The 13,304-nt window shown below is 43.5% G+C and overlaps 1 protein-coding gene across 2 annotated transcripts; it reads left to right on the top strand.

Moving 5' to 3' along the window:
• The first annotated feature begins 1,164 nt into the window (after positions 1–1,164).
• LOC141113846 (uncharacterized) lies at positions 1,165–9,373 on the top strand. 2 transcript variants are annotated; one of them, XM_073607165.1, is made up of 6 exons: positions 1,165–1,495; positions 1,601–1,687; positions 4,178–4,228; positions 5,178–5,219; positions 8,757–8,819; positions 8,911–9,373. In XM_073607165.1, coding segments are annotated over exons 1-6 (636 nt in total). In that variant the 5' UTR covers positions 1,165–1,494; the 3' UTR covers positions 9,303–9,373. The 2 variants fall into 2 exon arrangements, with proteins under 2 accessions (XP_073463266.1, XP_073463267.1); XM_073607166.1 differs by having other exon boundaries at positions 1,165–1,687.
• Positions 9,374–13,304: the final 3,931 nt, after the last annotated feature.

Here is a 13,304-nt window from a genome sequence, read left to right as displayed (position 1 = left end):
GCAAAGTGAACACAGCTTTATATTATTAATTATCATTCACTTTGCTAAGTGAATAACTAGATTCGTAAATACCCCACAGTCTTTCTCCAACCTAAGTTTTATGAAGCCACCCAAGAGCAATATGTTCCTTTCTGTTCTTGACTAGAACAGTTGCTAAAGAACAGTTCATATAGTAAGTTGTATTTTCTATGGCTGAACTGCCATAAGTATGACCACAAAATCAGTGATGCTGCACCACCTATATTTCTGTATTGCATCCTCCTTTCCAAATGTTTTTCTAGCAAATCTGTACACAAAGAACTGAAAATTTGAACTAGATGTTCTGTGTATGTATTGTCTTGCCATACAATTCAGTATTAAAAACAACCTCAGAATGAGTATTTTTAATAACAGTATGCTCTGTTCCAGGAAGATTTTAGTAAAAAGTCAAGTAACAGAGTAACCTGGACATACACTTTAATAATTTGTCTTTTGTATAGGAGATATCTACTAACTTTTTTACCCACTTATTTTATCGGACTGTTTTTTATTGCTAATAAAGGTGTCCGTTTATGAAACAGTGATGAATCATCACTGCAGAGATTGCCAGCATTCACTGTGTAAATTCTTCACAGGAGTGTGCCGGTTTATCATCCTGTGTAGACTGCTTCTCTTCAGGTGAAGAGAAGCGATCTACAAACGTTCACAACGCTCCCTGTGAATGGGAGGCTGTAGTCTCGGGAGAGATCCCGAGACTACGGTAATGTTAAAACAAAGTGAAAGTAAATAATTAAACAGCACACTTCATTAATAAAATAAAAAAATTAAGCTATAAGTCCACCATTCACACATATACACCCCCCCCCCCCTTATTGTAAAACTTAACTAATATTAACATTTTACACAATAATTAAACACGTTCTTATATTCTCATGAATGGTGTATATATAAAATGGTTTATCCTGTATCCGTCAACCATCGGTACACCGTTGATGAAAATTTAAATTTAATTTTAATATAAATTAATAATTAAAATTATATAAATACAAATATTGAATAAAAAATAAAAAAAATTAATTAAAAAAGTGAAATGAGATTCCCCTCTAATAAAATTGACCTGTCCATGGGTTCAAACCATCTCTTTGGGTGCCAAAAAATATATATAACGCAGAATTGCGTTTTGGTGTCAAGGGCGGTGAGTAACTGGGACCGATTGTTTGCTTCCCAGTCTAAAAAACTTTCTTATTCGAGGAAAGCGGAAATATGGCATTCGATTGTCCTTGAAGTCAACGCCGCAGGGGACATTGCCCACAACGTCGATACGTATAGGCGTCGATTGAATGATATTAAAGTACAGATAAAAAAAAACGTACCTACATTGCAAGACATCAACGTGGTACCGGGGGAGGACCTCCAGCAAATATCACCTTCTCCTGCTATGAGGAAGGATTGAAGGGGTGCCTCGGGCCCGACGTTGTCAGTGGTTTACCGGGAGAACATGATTCTGATGCTCATAGTAAGTAATTCTTTATAAAATTCAATACAATATAATTTTTTTTTATTTTTTCAATCTAAATTTTATTTTTTTTATAAAGTAATTAAAACATTTTTTTTTTCACAGTGTTAGGAGAACCATCGGGTACAGACCATAATGTAGCTGAAGTATATAATGAGGGCAATGAGACAATGCTCCTCTTTGATGATGATGGTAAGTAGTTTTTTATATTAATTTTTTAAAACTGCTTGTCCCCCACCCACAGATCATTTACTGTGGGCGGGCGGCATGGGCAGGCTGAATCACATACATGCACGTCATCCAGCCCGCTCCTGTTTAATAACACATTGCACGCCCCTCCCACGACACTGGACACAGCGAAGCCTGGACCACAACTGCTCACTTTGCCCCCCCTTCACATCGAGCCAATTTGACATGTAAAATCACATGCCAAATTCCCGCCTATTGCTGGCAATGGTACTGTCATAATTCTTGCCATGATGTCTTTGCGGCACCGCACCGATTCACAAAAGTAGTTCCTGCACTACTTTTGGTGATTTTGGGTGCGAATTGAATAGACATCTGTGCAACCCGCACAGATGTCTCTCTCAAATCGCCCCCAAAGTCGGACCCCAATGCTGAACCCTCAGTGCCCATGTGCAGTAGTTAACCAGCTTTGAAGCCAAAAGGCCGGGTTTCCTTACAAGGAATGGTGGCGGCAGCACCCTGGAGTTGATCCTAAGATCGGCTTTGAGTGCCAACATCGTGGGCTCTCTCGACAGGTAAGTGCCCTAATATTAAAGGTCAGCAGTATTACAGCATTTGTACCCGAACAACATGGGAGAAGTCAAAGATAATCAGGCATAGTGTTGCCTCCTCACACCTGATTTAAACCTGTCATACTACCATGTCACAATCGCGTGCATTACACGGCACTTATGGGTTTAAATCAGGTGGAGAGGAGGCAATATATCACCTCTTCATCACCTGTCAAACACACTGATCGCTTTTCAGAGGAGCACCAGTGCCTGCTGCACTTGTGAAAGGGCCCTTAGTTGCATTCGGCAATGGCACTCTTAAGGGTTGTTTACACATAAAGTTCATGGGTGGTAAAACTATGCGGTTGAGTCATGGTTTTATCACCCCCAATCTCTACCCCCTTTAGCTGCTGAGGCAGCATTCAAAGGTGTACACATGCCGCGGCAGGAATTCAGCCCCATGTTACTTTTGGTGGTTGCTACAGCCTGCCCATCGCAACCCTTTCCAGTAAATGGGGCCACTCTGCAAGCGCCTTGCACCTGCATGCTTCTGCGGGGTCCAAGGGGTTAAAGAATGTACTGACAAAGCAACACAATGCTGCCTGCTTTAACCCCTTGTTTGTTGTACTGTAAAAGGTTGCAGGGCACTTGCAGAGTGGGCCTCATTCACTTGAATGGGTCATGCTTGGCAGGTGCTACACCCACCAGCTATGGCAGCATATGCTATTATGCCCAGTGTATTGCTTCACACTGAACTGAAGATCTCTTATTTCCTTCTGCTGGCACCACTCTGGAGACTGCTAGCTGGCATAAGAGATGGAGTACAGTTGGTATCACTTCGCAGTGGATAGGAGACGGCACCACAGAGGAAGCACCAGCTTATGCAGCTCTTGCTCCCTACTACAGCTCCAACTTTACAAGTAGTCCCTCTGCATTGCACTCTGATGCTCTTGTATGGTGGGTCAGCAAGCCCAGACCACGATCTACTAGTCACAGTCAACTGTCCGCGATCTACTAGTTGCTGACCACCGCTCTAAAGAATTTTAAAGCATCACCTATGGAGATTTTAGTGTGCTGTAATTTTTGGTAATTTCATGCCCGCACTGTATTCTAAGACTTGGCAGGTTTGGTATCTATTTACTCAACGCAACCTCATCTTTAATATTTTTTCAAGCAATGGGTATTAAATTGTGTGCGTTTGCACTAAAATTCATTTATTTATATTTTTAACTAAAAGTTGCATTTAATAAAGGACAAAGAAAAAAGGACCAAAAATGTCACCTTTAATCTCACAGGGCCTCTGCTTTCCGAAAATGCACCCCAACTCTCCTTGTCTATCCTCCCCTGCTGACATTCTCAGCTCCTTCTCTTCTCTGTACGACCTCATAGGAAGCCAGTTCCTATTGGGCCCCACCTGCTGGCTGACTCCAAAGCTGGGCTTTGTGTTTCTATATTGACACACAGCGGTGCTCAGACCTTGCCCCCCCACCTCACATTATTTGATTTACAGCAGCAGGATTCGATGCTTCCTGCTGCTGTCTCTCATCCTGCTGAACCTGCTTGCTGCTGAAGGCTGGCTGAGAGGGCTGTTGTTTAAAGCCTGGTACAGTTTTTCTCCATTCAACCCAGTCGATTGAGCAAAAAAACCTGTCAATTCTTTGCAGGAGCCACTGTGCTAACGAACACAACATTATTACAGTGATCTCATCTGCTGAGCTGTTCCATTCTGACAGAGGAACATATCATAAGTGGCTCCTATGAGGGTAGTGTTACATGGCATTAATCGTCTATATTTTGTATATTTGTCTCACAGATGGCCCAATTACATAGGGAGTTATTGTCCACATCTTTTAGAGGTGCCTTATTATAAATATTAAAATGGAGTAGTTTATATTCTGATTAATGTGAACAAAATTAAATTTGATATGATTGTTGTGTTTTACAGATAACACTCAAATAACTTTCGAAAACGAAGACAATCATGATAGCATCAATGGTAAGTGAAAAATCCCGTCATGTAGATGGATGATAATTTATTTATACCTGAAGCTGTGCTACAATATGAAGATGTTTAAGTGGTTTTAAAGCATACACAATTTTTACCTTAAAGTAGAGTTCCACTCAAAAGTTGAACTTCCGCTTATCTGTCTACCCCCCTGGTGCCACATTTGGCACCTTTCAGGAGAACAGGTACCTATTTTTGACAGGTACCGTTCCCCACTTTAGGGAGACCGGGCCGCCCCCTCTTCCTGCCTTCACCGCCAGATCAATCTAAAAGCACAGTGCCCATGTGCAGTAGGGGACCGGCTGTGAAGCCGAAAGGCTTCACTGCAGGGTTCCCTTAACGGGAATGGTGACAGCTGCACCCGACAGATGATCCGAAGATCGGCTGGGGTGCCGACATCGCTGGCTCGCTAGACTGGTAAGTGTCCATATATCAAAAGTCAGCAGCTACAGTATTTGTTGCTGCTGACTTTTAATTTTTCGTGGAGAGGCGGGACCTCCTCTTTAATACATTCCTTGCATTATGGTACAACATGTCTGCAGGTCTTGTCTCCCCTCACCTACGGGACTCGCTGGCTACACTGGGGCACCGGGAGCCACTAGCTCCCACTGCTGTCAATCAAAGCCTGTGACAATTAAGTTGGGGCGGGGCAAAATCTACTGTCTGTGTAATGGATGTAGCAGCAGGGCTTGGGAACAAGCACTCACAAGTGATCCCATGGGCAGCGGCTTTCCGTGGGGGCACTGGACAGACAGGAGTGGCCAGGAGCAACGTTGGGGGAGGGAAGGGGGTGGGGTCTGTGAATAAGAATAGGAGGTTCAAGGCCGTTCTATGCAGTTCCATTGTACAGAGCAGGTAAGTAGAAAGATGCTTGTTATTTAAAAACAAAATGTCACCTTTACAATCTCTCTTAGTTGATTTTATTTTCTTCTCTTTGTAGTTCCTGTTGAAGATGAAAATCAAGCTGGGCCTTCAAATATGGGTAACTATATATTAGATTAATTACAAGCATTACAAATGTATAATTTTCCGATGAAGCTTTTTAACCACTTACCAACCGGCCCATAGCCGAATGATGGCTGCAGGGCGGTTGGATAACTCTGGGTGGACGTACTATGACGTCCTCCCAGAATTCCCCTCTCGCGCGCCCCCTGGGGCGCGCACCCGAACACATCCGTGACCGCCGGGTCCAGGGGACCCGGCGCATCACGGATCCCGGTAAATGGCCGCTGATCGCGGCCGTTTACCATGTGATCGAGCCGTCAAATGACGGCGCGATCACATGTAAACAGACCGGCGTCATCTGATGACGCCGGTTCCTCTCCTCCCCTCCTGTGTACCGATCGGTACACTGTGAGCGGGGAGGGGGATGGATGGATGTCTGCAGCGCTGTGGGCTGTATGTGTAGTGCCCACAGCGCTGCACAGAGACATCCATCCATCCATGCTCAGCCATCCCTCACTACTAATGCTGTGCAATACTCTGCAATACCAGCACAATACTCTGCAATGCTGTGCAATACTCTGCAATACCCCCACAATACTCTGCAATGCTGTGCAATACTCTGCAATACCCCCACAATACTCTGCAATACCCCCGCAATACTCTGCAATGCCCCCACAATACTCTGCAATACCCCCACAATACTCTGCAATACTCTGCAATACCCCCACAATACTCTGCAATACTCTGCAATACCCCCACAATACTCTGCAATACCCCCACAATACTCTGCAACACCCCCACAATACTCTGCAATGCTGTGCAATACTCTGCAATACCCCCACAATACTCTGCAATGCTGTGCAATACTCTGCAATACCCCCACAATACTCTGCAATGCTGTGCAATACTCTGCAATGCCCCCACAATACTCTGCAATGCCCCCCGCCATACTCTGCAATGCCCCCCGCCATACTCTGCCATGCCCCCCGCCATACTCTGCCATGCCCCCCGCCATACTCTGCCATGCCCCCCGCCATACTCCGCCATACCCCGCCATACTCCGCCATACCCCGCCATACCCCGCCATACTCCGCCATACTCCGCCATACCCTGCCATACTCCGCCATACCCTGCCATACTCCGCAATACCCCGCCATACTCCGCCATACCCCGCCATACTCCGCCATACTCCGCCATACCCCGCCATACTCCGCCATACCCCGCCATACTCCGCCATACTCCGCCATACTCCGCAATACCCTGCCATACCCTGCCATACTCTGCCATACTCTGCCATACTCTGCCATACTCTGCCATACCCCGCCATACTCCGCCATACTCCGCCATACCCCGCCATACTCCGCCATACCCCGCCATACTCCGCCATACTCCGCAATACCCTGCCATACCCTGCCATACTCTGCCATACTCTGCCATACCCCGCCATACCCCGCCATACTCCGCCATACCCCGCAATACCCCGCCATACTCCGCAATACCCCGCCATACCCTGCCATGCTGAGCCATGCTCAGCTGTACTCGGCCTCTGTATGTGGCCAGGCTGTGGAAGTCTCACACATGGGGTATCGCCGTACTCAGGAGGAGCAGGAGAATCTATTTTGGGGTGTCATTTTTGGCATGTACATGTTATGTGGTAGAAATATTGTATAAATGGACAACTTTGTGTTAAAAAAAAAAAAAGCGTTTTAACCACTTCCCGCCCGCCGGCCGTCATACAACGTCCTTGACTTTGTGCGGAGATACCTGAATGATGGTTGCAGCTACAGGCATCATTCAGATATCAGCTTTTTCAGCCGGCGATTCCCTACACCATGAGAACTATCATAGCAGCTGTTCCACTGCTTGATCGTTCTTACGGGAGGCGAGAGGGGACGTCCCCCCTTCCCGCCGCCTTGCGGTGCTTCTACCGACTCACCGCTACGATCGAAGCCAGGATCTTTTTTTTTTTTTTTTTTTAATTTCAGGCTTCCCAGCCTGGAGGTGAGATGTGGGGTCTTATTGACCCCATATCTCACTGTAAAGAGGACCTGTCATGCCATATTCCTATTACAAGGATGTTTATATTCCTTATAATAGGAATAAAAGTGGTCAAATTTTTTTTTTTTTGGAAAAAAGCATCAAACTAAAATAAATAAAGTAAAATGAACAATAAAAAAAAAAAAAAAAATTTTTAAAGCGCCCCTGTCCCTGTGTGCTCGCATGCAGAAGCGAACGCATACGTAAGTCCCACATATGAAAACGGTGTTCAAACCACACATGTGAGGTATCGCTGCGATCGGTAGAGCGAGAGCAATAATTTTGGCCCTAGACCTCCTCTGTAACTCAAAACATGTAACCAGTAAAAAATTTTAAAGCGTCGCCTATGGGGATTTTTGAGTAGCAAAGTTTGGCGCCATTCCACAAGCGCGTGCAATTTTGAAGGGTGACATGTTGGGTATCTATTTACTCGGCGTAACTTCATCTTTCACATTATGCAAAAACATTGGGCTAACTTTACTGTTTTGGTTTTTGTAAAGCACAAAACATTTTTTTTTCCAAAAAAAACGCGTTAAAAAAATTGCTACGCAAATACCGTGCGAGATAAAAAGTTGCAACGACCGCCATTGTATTCTCTAGGGTCTTTGCTAAAAAAACATATATAATGTTTTGGGGTTCTAAGTAATTTTCTAGCTAATAAATGATGATTTTTACATGTAGGAGAGAAATATCAGAATTGGCCTGGGTGCTCCAGAACGCCTGAAGGTGCTCCCCTGCATGTTGGGCCTCTGTATGTGGCCACACTGTGTAAAAGTCTCACACATGTGGTATCACCATACTCGGGAGTAATAGCAGAATGTCTTTTGGGGTGTAATTTGTGGTATGCATATGCGGTCTGTGAGAAATACCCTGCTAATATGACAATTTTGTGGAAAAAAAAAAAAGTAAAAAAAAAACCTTGATTTTGCAAAGAATTGTGGGAAAAAATGACAACTTCAAAAAACTCACCATGCATCTTTCTAAATACCTTGGAATGTCCTCTTTCCAAAAAGGGGTCATTTGGGGGGTATTTGTACTTTTCTGGCATGTTAGGGTCTCAAGAAATTAGATAGGCCGTCAGTAATTCAGGTGTGATCAATTTTCAGATATGCGCACCATAGCTTTTGGACTCTATAACTTTCAAAAAGACCAAATAATATCCACCGATTTGGGTTATTTTTACCAAAGATATGTAGCGGTATAAATTTTGGCCAAAATATATGAAGAAAAATTACTAATTTGCAAAATATTATAACAGAAATGAAGAAAAATGTATTTTTTTACAGATTTTTCGGTCTTTTTTCTTTTACGGCGCAAAAAATAAAGAACCCAGCAGTGATTAAATACCACCAAAAGAAAGCTCTATTTGTGTGAAAAAAAGGACAAAAATTTCATAAAGATACAGTGTTGCATGACAGAGTAATTGTCATTCAAAATGTGAGAGCACCAAAAGCTGAAAATTGGTCTGGTTAGGAAGGGGGTTTAAGTGCCCAGTTGTCAAGTGGTTAAAAAAAAAAAACTATTACTTTTTTTTCAGAACCACCTATTATTTGCGATGAACATCAGAGAGATGCCATGGATATGGAGGAATTAACAACTAGTAAATCTAAAACCCCTTAAAATACTGATATTTAATATAATTTTTTTTGAAGAATAATACGTTTCATAATTGTATTTTTATTATGTTGCAGATAATGAGGAGGGTAGGCACCAGGCATCAGCTGATCCCAATCCAGCACCAGGTCCCATACGGGTCCCAAGAGGGAGAAGGAGAAGAGAGCTCTTGGCCCAAAGAGAGGAGGAAGCCAGCAATGCTTCTTTGCTTTTATCCCAAACTCTAAACTCCATGATTGTAAATTTAAAAGAGGGACAGCAGCAGCAAGATCAGGCGATGGAAGAGGAGCGAAGTTATCGCAATTCCCTTCTATCCGAATTAAGAAGGCATAATGACCTTGTGGAATCCCAGCAAGCGCTCCTAAAACAAATGGTGGAAGAACAAAAAAAAATGTCATCTGCCCTTTTTTATGTGGTGGGGTCCATTTCACAACACCTGGCCCCTACTGACCAATCCCAAAATCTATAAAAAATATTGTTTTAAATGTTTTTCAAGTTTACACTATTGTTAAAAAAATTTGCATTATTGTTTAAAATAAATTGTTTTATTTTATTCCCAAATAAAAATATTTGAAGGGAATCATTTTTGTTTTGTTTTTTTCTCATCAAAATCATATTTATTTTTATTGTAAAGACATCACAAATTATTTGTATTTTTAAGACATCAGCATACATTTTGTATAATTCTACTGGGATGCCATCGGGCCCAGGGGTCTTGCCAGGCTGAAGTGTCTTTACCAACTTTATTATTTCCTCCACCGTGATAGGTGTATCAAATTTATTCTGAGTAACCGGGTAAGTTGTGCCAGGGGGCACAGAAACATAGTTGTAAGTAGCTAGTGCTAACAATTAGGGTGCAAAAACAGTACAACGTGTAAGCTGTAAAAGCAACTCTCAGTTCCATGGATCAACAGTGTGGTGTCAGGGAATCAAGCCACCGTGAGGCTTCCCTTGGAGATGTGATCTCAAGCGAGCCATGAACAAAATGCTGTTACCGATGTTGCAAGCCCTCATGATCGCCTTCACTTAGTCGAATGACTTCTGGAGCTTCTGCGTCTCCACCGAGTAGTCCGGTAAGATCAACAGCCTGTTTTCCTGTAAACGGAGGTTGCTAATCAACCTGGAGGCTCTGATGATTTCAAAAAGTTAAGCGTAGGATGAGGGTTTGGGAGGTGCTCCAGGGGGTCCAGGTTTAGGTGGAAATCGATCCACCTGCTACGCAGCGTAGTAAGGGGAGAAATGGGCATCAGGCAGCAAAGCCCAGTAGGTGCAGGCAGTAAAGGGCCCTCCTCGCTGTGGCTGATGTGCCTGGGTTCTGATGTTGCCATCTTCCTCAACTGCTCTGCATCTGTAAATTTAACAATATAATATAGTACATATTAACATTAATGGAAAATATTTTATTTTAAAGATGACATTTGAAACATCAGTTAAATATATCATCTGTTCCCCACAAGCTCCATGGTCAAGAAATAAATGTTGACATGACAATTCATTGCTTATTAAAGTGGTTGTAAACCCTTACAGACTACTTTGACCTACAAGTAAGCCTAGATTAAGGCTTACCTGTAGGTCCAAGAAATATCTCCTAAACCTACACGGTTTAGGAGATATTTGCTAAAAGACAGGCACCGCTGTCTATGGTGCATGCACCGTGGACAGCGGTGACGTCATCGCTGCTCCGGCCAATCACAGCGCCAGAGCCACGATACCCGGAAGAAGATGGACGCGCCGTACCAGAGGGGACAGCGGTGACATTGCAGGCTCCTGCGTCAGGTAAGTGACACATAATGGGCTACTATGCGATGCATAGTAGCCCATTATGCTTTATGTTTGCAGGGAAACAAAGAGGAAGTAAACCCATCAGGGTTTACTTCCTCTTTAATTGTCAAGTGAAGGGGCTAATCCAGCTGGTGATATAGCCTCTGGATGGACGCAAAACATTTTTTGGAGGGATGCATACAGAGGCTATAGAGCAGGGGTGTCCATAATTTTTTCGATTAGGGCCAGATCTGATGAAGTGAACATGCGTGTGGGCCAACTATTTTGCCTGACATTCTTTGAACCATTTAAATTCAGTCTAAGTGTGTTCGTACAAGCACTAATACACTGCCCAACAAGAATTATCTTGCCTTTGTGGCTGTTAGTGGTGATGAGCATGGGCGTGTTATTTGGATATATATATATATCTATTTGGATATATATCTGAATCCCTGAGCACCGCTAAGGGCTTAGGATGAGCTCGGGCGTGTAGTGCCTATCAATGCAGCCTAATCAGTGGCCATCTGCAGCCTCACCGTTGCCATGAATGCAGCCTCACCATTGGCATCAGTGCAGCCTGATCGATGCCCATCTGCAGCCTCAGAGGGGGCGGACCAAGCGCTGACACATTACATATAGGAGAATCACCGGTTTACTCGGAGTTCTCTTTAATACAAAGTCCCGCCTTCTATGATAGACAGGACAGTCATTTAATGGCAGCCCAGGAGACGAGACTTCCTAATACAGATGCTGCAGAGTAAACAGGACTTTCTCCTGTATGTAATCTGACAGCACTCGTCCTACCCTCTCCTTGTCCCCTCCAAGGCAGTGCCGATAAATACGGTATATATATTTTGTGGCCCCGGGGGCCTAAAAATATATATATATATCCAAATTACTAGGGGGCCTATTAAACCAGAATGCGGGGCCGCAATTGGCCTGCAGGCCGGACTTTGGACATACCTGCTATAGAGCGTCTGTGATGTGACCTGACATCAATCTGTAGCCTGTTTGCAAGTGATTCAGGATCAGATTAGAGCAAAAGTATAGCCCTCAGGTGAGCCAAAAAAGAAGTATGACCAAAGAGGATTGGTCATACTTTCTCTTTCAATAATGAATTTTTTACGGTCTTCTGTAACCTAAACATAAATTCTAGTATGTAATTGTTACATTTTTAACAGTACATGACTACATTAAAACAAAAGTTTACAATTAAAAAAAAAAGTGAATCATAATCACATTGGTGGATGCAGCATTGGTCCAATGAGGCATCTGTCCCTTGACGCTTAAAAGAATGAAAACTGAGTGATCGAAGACTGTTGATCTTACAGTTCTCACTCTTCTGTGTGCAGAGAGTGGTGACTGTTAGTTACCAGCTCTTTACTCTGCCCCTCCAGCTCTCACTAGAGCACCAAGCTGTGGATGGCTCATGAGCAGCTGGTTCAGTCTCTTACTGAGAATAAGCCAGCTGTTGCTACTGAATCTTGGTGTATTCCGACAAAGAAGTCGGGATAACGCCAAAGTATCGAATAGCCCATTGTCAGGTGAATGCGGGTCAGAACGAAGTTCACTACTATACTGTAATACTTACCTGCTCTGTGTGATTTTGCACAAAACAGCCATGATACTCCTCTTGTGGGGTACCCCACTTGCACTTCTGGCACCTCCCCCCACTGAGTGCACCTATAGCAAGTCACTTGCTATGGAGTGACTCATGTGTGCTTGCTCCCTAGCCAGCTCTGTGTGTCCATTGACACGTAGAGAGCGGGTAAACCCTGCCCCTTGCTACATCCTCAAGTAAAAAATGAAATAAAGAAATCATTGTAAATATTCGACTTATATATAAAATGCCAGGTGTCCACTTGAACAGGATAGGATCACAAACATTAAACTAATTAATCGTCCTTCTTTGTAGATCCTAGAAAACATAATATTAAATTATAATTAAAAAACAGAGCACATTACAACAACATATACATTTACATTTAAATTATTAAATAATTACCCTGAAATGGTTCTGAATAAGTCTCTGAGGGACATGATTCCCTAGGTCTGAGGAATCTTCAGAGGCAGCCGGGAGTGCCCGTATTTCTGGTGGCAGATCATCATTGATGTGCAAGTCTACATTGTTTGCAAGAGCAATATTGTGTAGAATTGCACATACAATAATGATATCTGACACCAGTTCCGGAGAGTGCTGTAAAAACCCGCCAGTTTTCGAGAGGCATCGGAATGTGGATTTCCACATTCCAAATGTCCTCTAACTGAACGGGTACGGATATGTGCACTATTATATCTAACCTCGGCCACAGTCTGGGGATTCGACAGAGGCGTCAGCAACCAAGATCGACATCCATATCCTGCGTCTCCTAGAATAACAAATGAAAATATCATAAGTAATATTTAACAATTAGTTAAAATAAATAATAAAGAAATGTACATTTGCTTACCCACCAGCCAGCCCTCTGGCATTTGTCTTCTTTCGAATCGTTCAAAGAGAGCTGACTGCCGCAGGATATGGCTGTCGTGGCAACTTCCGGGAAACCCAGATCTGATACTCATAATGCGCTGGTGGGAGTCTACCACCACTTGCACATTTAACGAGTGGTAGCTTTACCTGTTACGGAATTGCTCCTCCCTTGTATGTGGTGGTATCAGCGCAATATGAGTAAAGTCTATGGCTCCCAGGCAATTTGGCATCCCTCCTTGT

The sequence above is a fragment of the Aquarana catesbeiana genome, linkage group LG12 (assembly GCF_042186555.1).
Source record: "Aquarana catesbeiana isolate 2022-GZ linkage group LG12, ASM4218655v1, whole genome shotgun sequence".
In the NCBI taxonomy this organism is placed as follows: domain Eukaryota; kingdom Metazoa; phylum Chordata; class Amphibia; order Anura; family Ranidae; genus Aquarana; species Aquarana catesbeiana.
Note: the sequence above shows the minus strand (reverse complement) of the source record. Positions and strands in the feature narration are given on the sequence as shown.